Source organism: Mirounga leonina, unplaced genomic scaffold (assembly GCF_011800145.1).
Source record: "Mirounga leonina isolate KUSES-001 unplaced genomic scaffold, KU_Mleo_1.0 Mir_97, whole genome shotgun sequence".
Classification (NCBI taxonomy): Eukaryota; Metazoa; Chordata; class Mammalia; order Carnivora; family Phocidae; genus Mirounga; species Mirounga leonina.
This window is the reverse complement of record NW_023270889.1, coordinates 7163228-7182126: the sequence shown is the minus strand read 5'-3', so window position 1 is coordinate 7182126 and position 18899 is coordinate 7163228. Positions and strand designations below refer to the sequence as shown.

The 18899-nt window shown below is 41.3% G+C and overlaps 1 protein-coding gene across 3 annotated transcripts in view; it reads right to left on the bottom strand.

Moving 5' to 3' along the window:
* Positions 1–18899, bottom strand: part of LOC118006541 (growth hormone receptor) — a 257625-nt gene that overhangs the window by 76033 nt on the left and 162693 nt on the right. For all 3 annotated transcript variants that reach the window (XM_034999247.1, XM_034999245.1, XM_034999246.1), the window contains exon 3: positions 5–70. In XM_034999247.1, the coding sequence (XP_034855138.1) occupies positions 5–70 (66 nt within the window). The remainder of the gene's footprint in view (positions 1–4; positions 71–18899) is intronic.

Sequence of the window (18899 nt, the reverse complement as noted above, 5' to 3'; positions counted from 1 at the left end):
TTACTTGTCCCTGGGCCTGGATTAACTCTTTGCAGACTCTGGGATGGTCTGCCAAGGATAGCTGGTGTGGCTGGAACAGAGAGAGAAGAAAACTATTAGTCATCCCTGTAAAAATGGTCTGATGTGACCCTGTTACAATTTCACTTTCAAGTGACAAAATGTGACCTGGCCCAACCTCTCAATAATTCTCTCCCTTGTTTTCCTTCTTTCTTTTTAAAATTAAAAGCACACCTACCCTCTAAAAAGAACTCATAAATATCAGAGCACACGGAAACCCAGTGTTAGTCACCTCTGGTCTCATGGCTAGACATGATCAGGAACAATGGAAAAATGCCTTCCTAGAACATTCGAGTCCAAGCTTGAGTCTTGCTTGTGAAAATGGAGAGGAACATAAATTCTTTTTTTTCAAAACCGTATTAAAAACAGTTTGGTCAAACAAGTTCATTCTTGGAAATAAACATGTGAGCAATCCCGGGAATGGGGAAGGGATGAGGGGAACTGAAAAGTTAGGTAGGACGGACACAGAACTTTGTGACGTGAGATAGGCAATGAGTCATTGATTCTAAAAGCGGTTATAATTCTATGGATACTACTATTATGTTGTATTGAAAACAGGAAGAATGGAAAAGGATCAGTGTAGTTGTCATTGAACCGTTGAACAGGGTTGTTTTGCTACAAGAGTATGCAACTGTTATCTGGGCTTGGTGGAGAGGGGGTTTTTCTAGGATTCTACACCTCCTTAGAGGGGTGAAGTGGTTCAGGCTTACAATGAACTCTGAGCACCACCTGAAAGAGGGGAAACTGCTGATGCTCTCGGTCCTCAGTAGAAACCCACAGAAACAATGCTAAGACATCTTTCTCTGATTATGAAAAAGGGCGAGGAACCCAACAAAGATGCACTGGGCAGGAAGCTGATCCATTCCTGTCCCCCTGAATTTCAGAGGCAGGTGGGTCCTGCCCACCCCCCCCAGATCCATTTTGAATGTGCTTTTCCACTAGCCCCTCCCACCTAGCTACCAGTAGGAAGCAGCTCTCAGGGCTGGTGTTCATGATAACAGAACCCAACAGATGAAGTTAAGAGCCTCTCATTGAACACTGCAGAATTCTAACCTTTGTAAGCTTTTCAGTCTGGGCATATTAGCGAGAGCATTTTTACAAGTGAAACTAGGTTTTGGGGGTTTTGGTGAGTTCATATTTTAAATTATGTATGAATATGAGTTTTGAAAGTATTTCTTTTTATTCTCTCTCTAAATTTTAATATTAGCTCATTTGCTGCCAAACGCAATAAAGAATTATGACAAAAAGCAAACAATACACATTTACCTAGAGTAGATAATGTATTACACATTGATTTTAATGTGCCCAGAAGGAAAATTGCATTTTATGGAAATCACCTCAAGGCTACTTGACTAGATGCCTTGATAGCCTAAGTCTTTATTATTACCATCATCTAGAACATGCCCCCCTCCAATTCCTTGCTACAAACCAGAGAACACTCTGTTTTATGACCCTTTGCCTAAAGTTGGGCACTAAAACATTATTCTCAGTTGAGGTTTGGCAAGTTTACATAATTTCTAACTATAAATCACCTGTTTCCCAGACAATTGCATATACCTTGAGAAACGTTTGATAGCTCAAAGGAAGAGTAAAATTAAGTCAATCATGGGATGCCATACGATCATATGTGTTATTTTGGTCAAAATTACTGGCAAGTGTGTCTCAATTTTCAGCTTAAAACTGGGAACACTTAATGGACACCATTTTCCAGGCACAGATCAGCAGCAAAGCTGACAAATCTCTCCAGAATGATGACTGAGATGGAATGTGGGGGTCAATTATGAGGCCCCAAGGGAGCATGCAGAGCCAAACCCCAGGCCCGGAAATGCCTGGGGAGTCCTCGCCACCCCTGACAAACCAGGATTTTGCTTTCCTTGCAGACAGGCATCTGGTGCTTTTCTCTTTATGGTATCAGCATTTGGTAACATTTTCATAAAGCAAAAAGTCGTCCTCAGCTAACACTCTCCACAGTACGTGATGAGTCGACATAAAAGGAACAAGGAAACACCTCAAGGAAACACCACAGATTTGCGCCAGCCCCACAAGGGTGCTGTTTACAAAAGCAAAACACAATAAATAAAAGTGCCTTCGTAGCAAACAGAGGTGTCATGCTAAGTTGCCAATTTTAATTCGCGGCAAAGCTGTCCTTAATGTCCTTACAGACGTAAGCGCAGAGCAGTGAGGGAAAAACAAACACAGGGTGACAATAAGCAGTTAATGAAAACTCCGACATATTTATTATAGGAGCTTTTAAGCACCGGTGCCACAAAATGGATTGGCTGGAGCCCCTGGCCTCGGCGAGCTCACAGTCTTCTGGGCAGAAATCCATACAGGAAGGAGTGGCCATGCGATGGGGGGGCCCTTAACAAGTCTGGACAAGCTGCCTGGGGAAGGGGACTCCTTGAGACAAGTGCTGAACTTGGGATGAACAGGCAAGGGAGAGAAAGGGAAAGGCAGTTGGGGCCAAGGGAACCGCCACACAAAGACCAAGGCGAGACACACCTGGGCAGGTGAAGAGCTCTAATCTGTCTGTGGAGAGTGGGGAGAGCGCAGCTGAGCTGGGGTGTGTGGTGTTGGGGGAGAAGTCAGGGGCACCTTGGGGATGGTCTTTCCAAAGAACTTCATTTTGAACCTGCAAACACTGGAGAACTCCTGCTCTCCAGTGCCCTGAGGTAGAGCTCCTCACGGTGGACCTGCCCACGAACAGGACTAACTACAGTCTAATCTTTCTTATTTGTGTCCAACCTGGTACTCAATTTCCCAACTATGGCAGGTAACTGAACCTGGTTCTCCATCTATAAAGTGGGGACAGTGACAGTATCTATATATGCAACATTTAAATCAGTTAGTACACACAATATACCAAATATATAAGTGCTTAGTAAATGTTATTCTTTTTTTTTGGAGGAAGGAGAGAGGGGGAGAGGGAGAATCTTATGCAGGCTCTACACCGAGTGCAGAGCCCGATGTGAGGCTCAGTCTCACCACCCTGAGATCATGACCTGAGCTGAAATCAAGAGTTGGATGCTTAACCGACTGAGCCACCCAGCGCCCCAATGTTAAATATTCTTATCATAGTTATTATTACTGTCAGTTATTGCTAACCACTACCCTGAAAGCAAGGGCACATCTTTTCCCATGGAGACCTTGACAGTGTTTTCACACTAGACTGTGCAAGGCTAGGGCTTTATACCTATGAGGAGAGGATGCTGCCCTAAGCCCAGTGAGACCCCCCACCATTTACATGTACCGTGCAGGCTGTATGTAGGCAGTGGGACCCTGGGGAAGTGATTTCAGTGGCGTAGGGGATGCAAATCGACTTGTGTCAAAGATTCAGCCTGGGACTAAAGGCAGTCAATTCCAGTTCTTGTAAATTAGTGAATACTCCATCAGGAAGGGAACTAGAGTGAGAGGATCAATGTTCTGGGGAGTACTGTAGTTTACTAGTTGGGCAGCAATGGCATTTAGAACCAGTCCCAAACAGACCATGCGAACACAAGTAAGTAAACCAGGGTACTGATTACAGCAACCAGTTTACACGTGACGAGACGTAACATAAAGGGCCTCACATGGCGGCTGCCGTAAATTAAGCCTTGGTTAATGTTAGCTATTGTTATCACTACCAGGTTATAATAAGGATGATGATGTAAGTGCCATGAAATCTCTATCTCAAGACTTCCTCTGTGATCATCGTTTTGCAATACATCTATCAAATCATTATGTTGTATACCTTAAGCTTACACAATGTTTTATGTCAATTTTATCTCAACAGAACTGGGAAAAAGAACTTCTTCTGAGAGCTTTTGCTTTCTCCTTCAGGGAGGTTAGTTGTTCTCCACCCAACAGCCCTGGATATTGCTTTTTTTCTAAAGTTTTTTTTTAAAAAGATTTTATTTATTTATTTGACAGAGAGAGACACAGCAAGAGAGGGAACACAAGCAGGGGGAGTGGGAGAGGGAGAAGCAGGCCTCCCGCTGAGCAGAGAGCCCGATGTGGGGCTCGATCCCAGGACCCTGGGATCATGACCTGAGCTGAAGGCAGACACTCAACAACTGAGCCACCCAAGTGCCCCACTTAATGTTCTTTTATCTTGATATCACATGCTTATCTTTGTAATACAAGCACTGATGGTCAAGTTAAAAAATGAGATGTGTTTAGAGCTCACGTTTGTTTGCTTAAAATGCACCAGGCACTATGCTTCTGGACTTTCCCATTTTACCTCCACAACGACCATCTGAAGTATTATTATGAGTTACATTTTATGGATGAGGGGTCGGAGGTTCAGACCAACTAACTAACTTGTCCTAGACTACCCAGCAGTTACATGGTAGAAGCCAAAATTGAACTGGAGCCAGATTCTGACTGCACCCCACTCTACTGTTCCCCAAACTTGCCTGACCATCAAGAACCACAGCGGCATTTTGTTAAACATGTGGATTCCAAGGTCCTGTCTCAGATCTGTAGAATCTGAATCTCTAGGGAACTGGTTGATTGGTATATTGGCAAGATCCTGAGAATCTGTATGTTTATCCTCTATGCCCCATTCCCCAGCCACGTGATGCTTATGCCAAGACACATTTGAGAAATTCTTCCCTACACACTACTTTGTTGCTCTGCTCAGAGTCACTGTGTCCTTCTTTGGGGTTCCCCTGCTAGGACTCCCCACTGTATGCCCACAGCCAGTGCTCATGAGGGTGCACTCGCGAGAGCGCAGGCTGATTTGTTTGAACACCGCAGACATCCTGGAAAGTTCTATTGATGGGGCCAGGTTGCTGAGGCTTTGGGCAGAAATACCCCTCAGGGGTCAATTCATGCGAAGCCAGGTAAGACTTGAGCCAGGCTGGCAGCCAGGGTTTCTTTTGCTCTGTCATCCAGTGATGTTACACAGCAGGTCGTGGGGCTGCGATTGTCTTCTCGGTCATGACTACCCCTTGGCACACCAAGTAGTGATAATTCTAAGCTGGAATTTCCTTTCCTATGTGGCTCACTGGATTAGCTGAATCCCCATTCGCAATTTCTCCCCTGAACTGAAGTATATTATATCGTACATGTTATGACTCTTGGCAGCTCTAAAGAAGACTGTGAAATCTGAACAGGAAATCTTTGGACCTTTGGAACAGACAATATTACCTCCCCAGAGCTCCATGAGGGAGTGCGCTTCTCCTAGACTGGAACAGTAAATCACAGGGCACATCACAGGGAGATAATTTAAACAAGCAAACAAAAGAACCATGAAATAATGCGGGGGTTTCAAACACCTTCTAATGCTAAAAAAGCTGCTTTAGACAATATATAGCAATTTGGAAGAGAAACCAGCATCAGGAAAAGCCCCACGTGGCTGAAATAAATCTGCAGTGGTCATATTTTGCTGTAAATATATTTTGACAGTAGCTGGGCCTCAAGGTAAGAATCAATGGTGCAGGGAAAGATCTTAAAGACCTTCTTTTCTCACAGGACAGCCCCTGGCTTCGTGGGCCCAATGCGGGAAGTTTCCTGATAATAACTTCAAGCTTCACATACTCCTTTCCTGTCTGGCAGTGGTCTCCTTGGTGAGCTTTTTTTTTTTTTTAAAACCATCCTCCTGACACAAGCTTACGCACGTACTGAGGACATCTGCTTGTAATTAAAGGCAGATACTAGGGCCTGGCGTTTCCCATGTAGTCCTCTGGGTGATAAAGCCAGTTAAAGGTGCCGTGATTGAAGAACACGTCGGTGGTGGGTTGTTGTTGTTGTTGTTGCTGTTTCTAAGAACTAAAAGGAGCAATTAATATGAATGCTGGCTCTCGGCTGGCTTGCATCTAACTTCAGCAAAGCTTCCCAGCAATTTCTCTGGCTTTCCCTTCCAACTGCTACAAGAACAGTTAAACACCCTGCCCAGCTAGCCGCTCCTAAAGCTGCTTTTCATTAATGGAAACAGCAGGGGTGTCAACACCAGGCGATGGGCAGGAAGCCAGCCCTTGTGCCATGTGATGGTCAGAGCCCAGAGCAGGCACAGCCAATGCTAAGAAGAGCAACCAGAATCCCAGGTTGGCTCTAGGCCAAGATCAATTCTAGGTAGGCCAGTCGGGGACATGGGGCTGAGAACAGAGGGATAGATAAAGAGAGTAGGTCAGACTGAGGCATAGGGAGAAGGGCCGAAGTGTCTCTTCCCTTATAATGTTGTTTTAGATGTTTTTAATACCTGTGAATCCACTCATTACAGCAGTAGAGTCAGAATGATTTAATAAAGCCCAAAGCTCAGACGGTGACTCATAGATGGTGCGCTGGAGTTGGCACCTCTTCTCAACTTTGTATTCAACGGCATCACGTCATCAACTTGAAATCAGCCAGAGTGGGATTATTTACACAATAAAAGCTTTTTACACAAAGCTACAAATCAAGGCTCTCTGCCATCTAATCCTATGGAAATTCCATCCACCTTCCCAGATCAGTTTGAGTGTATTCTCCTCCATCAGTGTTTATTTTCTCCCAACTGGAATCCATCTCTCCATCCTTTGTGTTTTTACAACACTTAAAAACAACAACAACAACAACAACACCTGGACCATGGCACTGTTTCCTGCTTACCATCTTAGTTATCTGACTTGTGCAGCGAATGATAAACTCCTTGCAGCTTGAAGGCAAGGACCATGTCTCATTCTTCTTTGGATTCGCCATCACATTAGCACAGTTCCCTAAATATATAGTGAGTGCCCCATACATATTCATGAAGTTACCGAATATCTCAGCAGGAACTCTTCCAACAAGGAAAGTTGGGAGGCATCTTGACTTTACTTATATTATTACTTTGAATTTGTCAGACATCTTGTGGCCCCTGGAGTCTGAATTTGCATAAAAGAAACACGTTACTAGATCCTGTGACGAATGTCCTCCTGGGACCGTGAATGCTCAAACTTGAGGCAGCGTCTGCAAAGTTTTAACCCATTTTCATGGTACCTAACTCCTTAACAGTATTCAGTGAGGGGAAAAAAAGAATGAAAATAAGACGGTTTAATTTTCTCACCTCCCTTCTGTCACCTGGATGGTGAATTTGCCTGGTTTTGCTTACAGCAGTAAGCCGGTCTTTTGATGATAATGGTGTATGGTACTTTTTGCCCGTTTATAAGGCTGAGACTGGTCGTAGTGACTCTGAAGTCCTGGGAATTGATTGTTCTGGCAAATTTATGGATCTTCTTGTTTAGACCGGTTACTGTTTCAGAAGCAGAGCATGATAAGGGTGTCCTAAGAAAGCATATACATTGCCAGAGGTTTTAAGGTGTATTTTCCCCTCTCTGGACAAAGGCATCTCTCATAAACAGCTTGGTCTGGGTTCTTGCTTTCCAAGCTCTACTCGTCAATTTCCATGTGACATTTCTTGAACAAAATCCTCTTCCCTTGAGAAGTAGGTATTTGTGAGCTAGAGAAAGCGATCTGCAGTTAGAACTGCAGTGCGGGACCCCTTACTGATGTGCCATGTGCTGTCCTAGACGCTGGGGATACCGTGGTGAAGAGAACAGAGAGGATTCTGCCTCTCGGGGCCCATGTTCTAGCGTGTGCAGGGGAAGACAGTAAACAGATAAACAAATAGATAATGCCAGGGAGGAGGGTGGGGTAGCAAGATGTGGCGAGAGTGGCTATCACAGACTTGAAAAGCAGCGTGGAAGAATATGGGCTCTGAGATGGATTGAGCAAGGAGGCCAGTGTGGCAGTGGAGAGAGGGAGTGGGGAGAAGAAGGATTTGAGGCTGCAGAAGGGCCAGGAGTCCGATCTTGCACAGTTTGCAGACCAGGGTAAGGACATAACGGCTCACCATGTCAGTTTCCATGATAGGAGCCCCAGTGAGCTGGAGCTGCTACCGCTGTCAGACCTGTCCCATTATGGTGTGTCCTCCCCACTTGAATCCCTTACTGTAATGGCTTGGAATTGGGAGGTGTTGGCATTCGGTTCTGAGACTATTTGGTGGATGGCTTTAATTCATTAATTACCCTTATCACGCTGTACTTGACCTGGGTGACAGACATAAACCAGAGGGTCTTTTTGTTGTTGTTGTTCAGGATATATTTATTGAGCACCTATTATGCACACAAGGCACTATGCTGGGCACTGGGATATGGTGGTGAATAGACTAACACGGGCCTCAAGGTTCATTTCTCTCTATTAACCTAAATGGGTCCTTAGCCCCAGATCTGTTTGCCATCTGGAACATTCTTTTTTTTTTTTTTTTTTAAGATTTTATTTATTTATTTCACAGAGAGAGACACAGTGAGAGAGAGAACACAAGCAGGAGGAGTGGGAGAGGGAGAAGCAGGCTTCCCGCTGAGCAGGGAGCCTGATGCGGGGCTCGATCCCAGGACCCTGAGATCATGACCTGAGCCGAAGGCAGACGCTTAACGACTGAGCCACCCAGGTGCCCCCATCTGGAACATTCTTAATCCTAGGTCTTTGCTCACCTTCTATCATTCCTCTCGCTTTCTTCAGAATGGGGAGGAGATCCGAGGTAATTTCCATTTTTAGAGTGGGGATAATAATTCAGGAAATAATGTACATCTATTGCTTAACAGAATGCCTGGTACATAGTAAATATGTAAGTATTAGTAATTATGTACTACTGAGTATTATTGTGATTGCCTCTCAGTTGATGATATTTATTATTTTTGCTACTTATCTGATAGTTACATATGTCCTATACTGTATCTTGCACTATTTAGTTGGCTTGTGTTTATATTCCTGCCCCTCAACTAGATCACAAGTCCCTTGAAAGTTGAAACCACATTTTATCCTTTCTAGCCCTGCACACAGTAGGCCCTCAATAAATATCTGTGGTATGATGCCTACCTGGCCTTTTATTCTAACAACCCCTCCTTTTGATGTGTACCTATCAGATTTTAGGTATGTTAGTTAACAAAGAGTCTTAGTGGAACGTCGTGTACATCTTATAGACATATTTGTTGCATTTGTATATAGTAAAAAAACAAAAACAAAACAACCCAGAAAACTTTGACGTAGCTTCGCGCAGATACTTGATTGAAAATGTTTAGATTCATTTTCTGAAGGCCAGTTTTGGAAAGAAATGGTTGGAACTCTGCTCTGTGGCTAACATGGGACCAGTTCCAAGAATTATTCTGCAGTGGAAAATGGAAGCTCTACCAAAAAGTGAATGGAGATGGATAAGGTGACAATCCACCATAGACACGTACCTTGGCAGCAAGGTACCTGATGCTTAGTTTTTTGCACTTTGTCCTTTTCCTTGTGCCTTCTGTTGTTCTTGGCTCCACTGAGAGGCAAGCTTTATGGGCACTGAAGCTTACCTCTAAATCTAACTTTAGTTAGAGTTTCAAAATGGACCATTTAAATAGAGTCAAAACAGTCAATCAAATCACATAACATCAATTTAAAGTGGAAAATTATACTGGGTGTGAAAAAAAATTTTTATGACACTTTTCTGGAAGGAATATGTTTACGCTGAAAAGTAGCTACATTTCTTCGTAGCTCTAGGGCAGGCAAAGTCTTACAAGTCTAGAATATAAGTTTTGTTTCTTTGAATTATGTTTAATGTGATGATGATATGACATAAGGAAAGGAAATCAAAAGCCTTATTGATAATCCACATGTGCCCCCTGCTCTGGCCATAGACGCCTTGCACAGTGTGTCTTTGTGTCAGCCCAAAGGGGCACCCTGCCCATAGGCTTTCTGGCGGGACAGGGACACTGTATGGCTTTAAGTGTTCCCTGATCGAATGTGGGAAAAGCAGCAGCTAGCCAAATTCTGAACAGAGTTTTTATTGTGCTGTGGCCAGGAGGTGAGGGGGTGGGAGAAGGACACAACTTCTGCCCCGCTCTACTTTCTGGTGGATATAAGTTAAAGGGACTGAGAGGGACACCTTTGGGTAGATGCGGCAAAGGAAGATCGGGGACTTTATAGAGTTCAAGTTTAGGATCTGCAGCAAATGCAAAAAGTACACATATATTTATACTATTCAATTTACATTTACATGTAGTTTACATTTATATTTAGCGAATGTCCTAGCAGAGCTGGTGCAACTTAAGAGCAACCAAAATAACATATATGAACATTGAGATCCCAACCGAGTCTTATTTTACCAGCCCCCCGACCCTAAATTACAAAATCTGAACTGCCTAGTTTCTTTTCAATGGAAGGAGTATGTAGGGAAAAGGGATCTATAGAAGCTAGAAATGGTGGGGCCACCAACATCATTTCAAATGAAGACCCCCACTGGATGTTTCTCTTTCCTAAAGAATAACATCAAAAAATAAAAAACTCCTCTGGAAATGATACTCTATTTTTGGGTTCCTAGGAGTTGTCCTCCCAGAATCTTCTTTCTTATTCTTGGATCTTTTAAGCCCTGCCTGAATGACTGACTCTACTTCCAAGTTTCTTCTCCTTTGAATCCACTTCAGCTCTATTTCTAACCCTTTCCCTCCACTAAACCTGCTCTTATCAAATCTAAAGGTCTCTTCTCAGTCCTTAGATTACTCAATTTTTCAGATGCATTGGACTTAGTAAGACCATTGCCTTTTAAAGATATGCTCTTTGCCTAGCTTTCGTGATGCCACATTTGCTCCTTTTCCCTTTTATTTCACCGGCAGGCTCTTTCTTGGTCCCCTTTGTTGGCTTCTCTTCCTCTGTTTAACCCCTAAATATTATAGTGTTGTAGACTCTTTGCTTCCACAGCCTTTTTTTTTCCCCCTGCAAGAGAAATCTCATCAAGTCTCATGGTTTTAAACATCGTCTATATGCTGATGGTTCCATGATGGTTTCTATCTTCGGCCTTAGCCTCTCCACTGAACTCCAGACTCCACTCAGCCTCTTTGGCATCTTCACTAGATTGTATCTCAATCAAAACACAGAACTCTTGAGTAATCCCTGACAAAACCTATCCCTTCTCAACCCTTCACTATCTCTGTAAACTATTTTCCATCTACCCTGGTACTTAAGCCAAAAACCTGCAAGTCATTTTTGTTTCTTCACTTTCCCTAACTCTTACCCCCTGATTCAACCCATCAGCAACTTATGTCAGTTCCATTTCAATCCAATTCTCTCCATCTCCTTTGCTATTTTTATAATCCAAGCTCCCAATCTCTCTTGCTTGGACTATCAGCTTCCTACCCAGTCTTCCCACCTCCCCTTTGTCACCCTTCAATTAACCACTAAAACATTTCACAGGGTGATCTTTTAAAACCATAAATCAGATCATGCTACTCTACTGTCTAAAATTCTTCAATGGTCTGGTGTGTACACAGACTAAAGTCCGAACTCCGTATAATGGCCACCAAGATCCCTTATGTAGTAAACATGGCTGGTTGCCTACCCAGACTGCCCTCTCCCTTCCTCTTTCCTAACAGAACCTTCATTTTGTTCATGTTGCCCTTTCTCTCCAAGCAGCTCATGCGCTTCAAGCCAACCCAATGGCTACTCCGTAAGCAGGTATAATTCAATGGAGGGTCGTTCCCATCCTCTTCTGAAGTTCAAGAAAGAGGAGGTGGCCCAAAGGGAATCTTACTAAGTGGGTTACAGAAAATTGAAGGGAAAAAAAGTTACAGGATGGCATAATCTCCTCGCCTTATCCGTTTGACCCGAAGCCCAAAGATGAGGCTGATACATCGAAGACAGGAAAGACAAGAAAACTCTTGGAAAATAAATTTGGAGTCACTGGATTTAGTCAATCCAAAGCCTGCTCCACCTCTGGTTTTCTAATTATAGGAATGAGTTTTCTTATTCCTTAAGTCAGTTTGAATGATGCTTCCGTCACTTGCTCCTGATCCTCACTGATACATTCCAAGAGTAGCCCCCGCTTTCCTTTTTCACTTCTTGTACCAGTGGTCTTCTTGTCATTATGCCCCAGGCCTGAAACTTGCCCAGCTTATTCAGTCCCAGCTCTTGCTGTTCCTTGCACTGAAATGATCTGTGTGGGACTAGCTGAGGTCTCAGCTCAAATGGTATCCTCCCAGGGATGCTTTCTCTGACCAAATAAACTGTAAGAGGCATCCCCAGTCACTTGTGGGACAACACTGTTTTATTTTCTTCATAGCCTTTATTTATCCTTGTGTTATTTTATTCATTTGTATTCTTTGATTATTTTCCTATCTTTTCCCCATGAGAATATAAGGCCTGAAAAAGCAAGAATCTACTTTCCTGGCACAAAGTAAGCATTCTATAAATATTTGTTGAATGGATAAATACATGGATGAAGCCCTTGGCCCTGTAATAATGGGGACTTTATCTACTTCCTGCTTGTTACCATATCTGCAACAAATTTAAAAGCTGTAGGCTATGTGTTCTAGAGATGCACCTATAGATATTTTCCTGGAAACCCTATGACAATTTTTAAAAATTCGCAACAAATAAGTGGTTGCTAATTTTCTTAGCTGGGCATAGAGGGCTGTTAAGCAAGCAGAAGCTTTGAATGCAAATAGTTGGCAATCTAAAGAGTAGCTAATATCTTTTCCCTATCTCCAGCAATGGAATCATGACTGTTTTCTTGGACTGTTAGGCTTAAAACTTTGGACTTGTCTACAATTCCTCCTTTTCCTACTAGTTGTCAGAACACACAACTGGTTCTTTACTTTATGGATTTCCTAGGCTCCTCCCTTCCTCTCTTTCCCACTTAGCACTTCCCTTTACCCATGCCTTACTCCAAAGCCTTGTGTTATCTCTGCCTGGATCAGGGATTCCAGTCCATTCTTTGTACTCTTGCTGGATTAATCTTCCTAAAATACCATTTGCATTCTGCCATGCCCCTGCTTATAGACTCAACCAGTACCCTCTGGCTTGCTGGATGAAGTCCAAGTTCTTCAGTTCAGCACTTAAAGCATATCTTCAGAAGCACTGCTTTACTCCTCCAACTTCTTTCTCACAACTTGCTAATGCAAACACAGGCCTCAGACAAGATAGCATCCTTACAATCATCAGCCTGTGTCCTCTTTTCTATCTTCTTAACTTTTTTCTCTTTATTTTCTTCTGCTGAACGTTTCCATCCTTCCCTCCCCAAGCAAAATCTCCAACTCTCTGCAGAACACCCCTTCTTCCTAAAACCTCTCATAATTGGCTTAATTATGACAATTGTTAACATTTCACCCCTCCTCTTGAACTGGCCACTGAAGTTCTCCAACAGTAATTTTTCTTGAAAAGATCGCTGAGGAGGAACATGGGATGCGAACTATTTGTATACAGTTACTATCATTAGGTTGATCTCTCCAAACAGGAAAATATGACCCCAGTGTATGCAATAAATGGATAGCATAACAGTGTTAGAGGACACAGACTTCCAGAAAAGTTCCTTAAGTCACATCAGAATGTGGACTATTTGGAATACCTATTTCCAATAATTAGAATCTACCTGAGGCTTCTAGGAAATAATTTACATTGTTTTCCCTCTTTGGACACTTTCTTACAGTAGATTGGCACAAATCAGTATGTTTTAGAAATATTAAAAGTTAAAACCACGTAATTTTCTTTAATTAAAACCCACTAAGTCTATGATTATTTTTTTCAAATTTCTACTTCTAGAGTGTAGTTTTAGCAGGTAACCTCCTGTTTTTTCCATTTAACCACAATATCTATTTATTATTTAGAGCAGTGGCATGTATAATGGATGATATGTCCTTATTTCTGAAAAGGTCTTCTCTAAACCCATTTCTTGATAATCACAAATATTGAGATGACAAACTGATTATGCATAATCATTTCAGCCAAGTCATTGCCTAAGTGCCTAGCTCTTTGCTAGGTTCTATGGGCTAAGGAAAAGTAGTTGAAGATATGACTCCTGGGCTTAGTACAGTCTAGATGGGGAGTAGAACTAACAGAGCAGATATAACAGAGGTCAATGTTTAGAACTTGTTGATGCACAAGGAGTTTGAGAAATAGGAGAGCAGCATAATCAGGAGCAACTTGATAACTGTTAATGTAAGTGATGGGACTGAAATTGATTTTGAAGGCTTGTAGAATGGAAGATACAGACAGATGGGCAGGTGAGGGAAATAACATGCCCCAGGGCAATGATAATTGGGCAAGACTGGCTTGTAGGTGCATTGCTAGGAACAGGTATGACCATAATGACAGGGGATGTGTCTGGGAGGAGATGGAGGAAAAGTTGGATATTCAGTATGGAGTCAGATAGCCTCAAAACACAGACTTGAAGAATCGGCAAATGAAAGCCACTGAGATTCTTGAGCTAGTGTGGTCGACAAAAGGGCTGTTTTAGGAAGCAGAGCTCCTCAGCTGCATGCCTGAGGGATTGAGGAATTTAAGGGGCTCTTGCAATGGCCCCAAAATGACCTCTGGGAGTACTAAGATCATATCCATTATTTTCTATTGTTCCTACTTGACAAAATCCACATGACTTGATTTCAATGTGAAAGTTTCCTTTTCGACATCTCCTGCCAAGTCTCCTAAGAACCACCCCCCTTGCTTCCTTCCTCCAGTGGATGATGACTCCCTCTTCAGTACTGCTTTCATCCTCATGATCGCAAGTGTTAAAACATACAAATGATCATAAATTTGTGTCTCCTGAAACATCAAACCAGAAGTGTCCAAAAATTAACAAAAATGTTAATTTCTTGTTGAGAAATAAAAGTAAAATGTTATAAATTTCTACTGAATGTTCCCCACCTCCCTGCAAAGTGTGCTGTGTCAAATTCCCCCATCCTCTTGAGTTGGGGCTCCTTCAATGCCGTGTTGGGAAGGTTCTAGAAAAGGTTGGACACTTCTGCATAATAGATGAATCTCATTCTGATATTAAGGACTCAGTCTGTTCATTTTAAGGTAGGGCTGCTCTGACAGAAGAGGGCGTAGAAGGCCCAAGTCTCCCCTCAAGGTAGCGTTTATTTGCTTCCTCTGAAGAAACTTATGGGAAAAGCTTAAAAATTAAAAAATGAAACAAAATATCTGATTCAAGTTATAATATTTCAGAGGTTATCTGTACAAAAACCTGAAAATTTATGAGGTAATTATGACAGCAGAATAAAGCACTATTTCTACTTATTCATTAAATCGATAAATAATAACCGATAACTTATGAAACCTGCTATGTGACTGGTATGACCGAGAGCACTAAGGACACAAGTCTGGCATATCTCTGCCCTCAAGAAGGTTACATTCTATGGCCACCCCATCTCAATAGTATCAATCTGGTTAAAAATGCTCAAGACAATATCTGCCTTGTGACTTCTCGAAAGTAACCTAATATCTTTATTGAGCAGAGAAATGAGATTATGATGATGAAAAAACCAGGGAATGAATAACCAAAATCTTAGTTAAATCTCCTTTACTCATAGAACTCAGTATTCAACCAACACAGCCATAAGTTGGATATAAAAACAGTTTCCAGGGAATAGGTGATGTATTAACTTAAGTAAATGTCAGAAGTAACAGCATCATGTACTGAATGCATATTTCTAACAAAGGTTCAAGTTTACACAGTGGGTTATTTATGCCTCCTCTACTCGTCTCTCGGTGAACAGCGGTGCATCAGTGTATGTGCACAAAAATATCCTCATTTTCTCCCTAGCATTTTTTGCTGTGGGGTTTAAAAATCTTAAGGGCATATTCTTGTAAACTGCCCAGGGGTGGATTTCATGCGCAGCAGGTATGAATTTTCTGCAAAGTCATCAGGGTATAAAGAATGCCACATTATTGTACTTCTCTAAAATTGACTTGAGTCTGACTCTGAGCATCCCCAACTCTTACCAAGTCGGTGGGATATTCAATTCAATTGCCCACTCCTGGATCCAAGGAAGGTCTTTGGAAATCTTACTCAGAGATAAACATTTACAAAACCAAAATCCATGGTCTTTCTCTTTCTTCTCCTCAGGTCCCAACTCTCCTTAACTCCAAAGATGCTCCCCTCTCTCCCCAATATTTGTAAACAAACATAGGAAGAAAAGTCCTGTTCTAGAGTTGCAAATTCTCTGGAGCCAAGAGAATATGAAGACTTGGCTGTCTTTTGGAATGGGAGCTGGAATAAAACACAAATCAATGCATCAAGAAATGTTCCTGTCACTTTGAAATGTTAAGTGGCCGGTGTTCACCTTTCATTCTTACTAAATGACTCAGAAGTGTTGAAAGGCTGCGATTTTGAGTCATTATTTCCTTGGAATTGTAACCTAGAATAGAGTAGTAATTTGTGCTTCGTGCAAAACTGTTCTCTATATCTTAGAGACATACATCACTAGTATGGTTTTTCCATTCTTCCCATTATTATTCCTCATTAGTTAATACTGCCTGATAGAATCACCATCTGACATTGCACTATTAAGGCAAAGTCCTTACAAATTCTTGGTCTCTATCCAAGGAACGTTTAAAAAATTGTTGAAATTCAAAGTTCCAGGAAAGAGTTTTATCTGTGGGGCTGTGTCTTGTGAAGGAACCAAAGAACAGCTAACAGTTGTGAGGAGTTGCCAATACTAATTCTCCATGTGTGGCAAATCACCTATCATTGTGAAAATTATTAATGTTATGACAAAATTAAATGGTTTTCCTAGCAGGCTTACTGGCAAAACATTTCTAAGAAATATTATGCTTGTAATTCTAGGTCAAACCAATGACACAGCTCATCTTCCCAGAGACTTAAGTGAAATGCCTACTTTTTTGAGTTTCTGTAAATCATAATACTATGGAAAGCCCACACTGATGATGTCTTTGCTCCAAAACTATTTTTACAATAGGACTTGGGGGCATTCATTCATCACTGACGCAGAAGAGTTAATTCTGTATGTGTTTCAGACTTTCTTTTTGGAAATTAAATAACCTAAATTTGATGATTTTCAATCAGCCTATCCTAAGGGAAGCAGATAAACCACTGTTTCTCTGGTATTTCAGAAATAGCCATATTAAAACCAATATACTAAGAATCTATAGACTCATTACCACTATTTGTGAATCTTAGTGAAGACATTCATGTTTTCATTCCATGTTTTCCCATTCCTGTTGCTTCCTTTACCTTTCTTATCTCTACCTTACCTCTAGCTCTTTGGTTTTTCATCATTCAGGATAATAATTTCTCATGACACCTAAGTACAAAATTTCCTTCTCCAACCAAAATATCAAAAATAATAAAAAATAAATGATGTCTTTGCTGTATTTCACCTCCCTGGATTAGAACTTGGGCATTTTGAAAATTTTTAATTCACAACAGGCAGAAATGTGGCCATTATGTGGCTTCACTCTGCCCAGTGCCATGGGCACATAGATATTTAATATGGAACACTTCATACTATCTGTCATTTAATAACGACTTTCCATGGGCCAAGTACCATGTTAAGCAGTTTACCAAAATGATCTCATTTAATTCCTGAGAAAATCTCATGACACTATTATGCAAGTACACTTATCACCATCATTTTAAAGACATGACTAATGAGCACAGAGAAGGTAAGTAACTCACCCCAAGTCACAAGGTGCTAAGCAATGGAACTGAGATTTTAAGCCAGGCAGCGGCTCTAGAGCTCATATGCTTAAACCGTCCAGTCTAGTGGGTATTTCTTTGAGTGTTTCTATCTGTGGATCCTTTCACTTGAGTCATCTTTGGAATTCAACAAACAAAATGCAAATGAAAGTAACAAAGAAAAATAAAATCATTGAAAGCTAGAATTGGAGTGGACCTAATTGTTAAACAGGCCATTTTTATAGATTTTATAGATAAAATTTTTTAGATAAAATAATTTTACAGATAAAATAATTGGGTCCCTGAGTGGTTAAGGGACTGATCAAAACTAGACAACTAATTAGTTGAATTGAAAATATAATCTAGATCTCCAGCCTTGTCTGGAAGGTCTCTTTCTACTGTGCCATGTACTTGTTCTTCCTCCTCTCTTCTTTTCTTCCCTGACGCCTTATCTATCATTCCTCCGCCATGTTATTCCTCTATTATTCTAGGCAAGGCTCAGGGCATTAAGATGTTTGAAATCATAAAGACAGAGTCTGAGTGATAAATAATAGTGCAGGATGAAACTGGCATATACTTTATATATTCCTTTTGATGATGCTTTATCTCTACTTAAAAGGTGTCCCAGGTTCTATGATAGATAACATTTTAATGAGAAGTAAAAATAAGAGAAACAGATTCAAATACACATATATATTGGACTAACTGGTTAAATGAGATTTTTTTCACTGTTCTGATACAGCCTTAATCTGGGCATTATGAAATCGCATGTGTGTGTGTGGCGGGGAGGATAGAGGTTGAGAAGGTGGGAGATAGTGATGTAATAGGGACAGGAATGAACTTAAAAAAAAAAAAAAGAATGAATTTCAAAGTTGTTAAAAAAGATGCTGGCAATGAGTACCTCTTGACAAGCAGATGAACAAAATGGTAAATTGCGTAGAATTTCTAGTATTTGCTATAGAATGGGGACTTATGAATATAAGGTCAAATTTTAAAATATTTAAAAATTCTAGCAGATGTTAAAAGGCAATGTTAAATGTTACATGTTAAAAAATGTTTAGAGGCAAAAAAAAAAAAAATTGACATTGATTCATTTCAAATGAATGATGTCCTGACCCCTTGTTTCTGGGAGTTTTTGAGGTTGCAAAAACCAGTACCGAAGCTGGGTAAGCAACACTCTTATTTACTTGTTCTTTTAAAATACTGTGCATGGTCTCTTTAGTTCTAGGTGAGGGCTGGCATGCATCTTTTCAAGCTTTCTACTGTAAGCAAATTTTGGGGAAGTAAAATTAGGTATAATAACACTGAATTTAGGATGAGGAACATTCCCATACTAGAGTGTCAAGGCGCTACGATGTGAAAATTGCAGTTCTTGCCTTAATGAAACTCTGCCTGGGGTTGGAGTTTCCTGTAGGAAAGGAAATGATATCTTTAAAGTAGTCCTCATTGGGCGCCTGGGTGG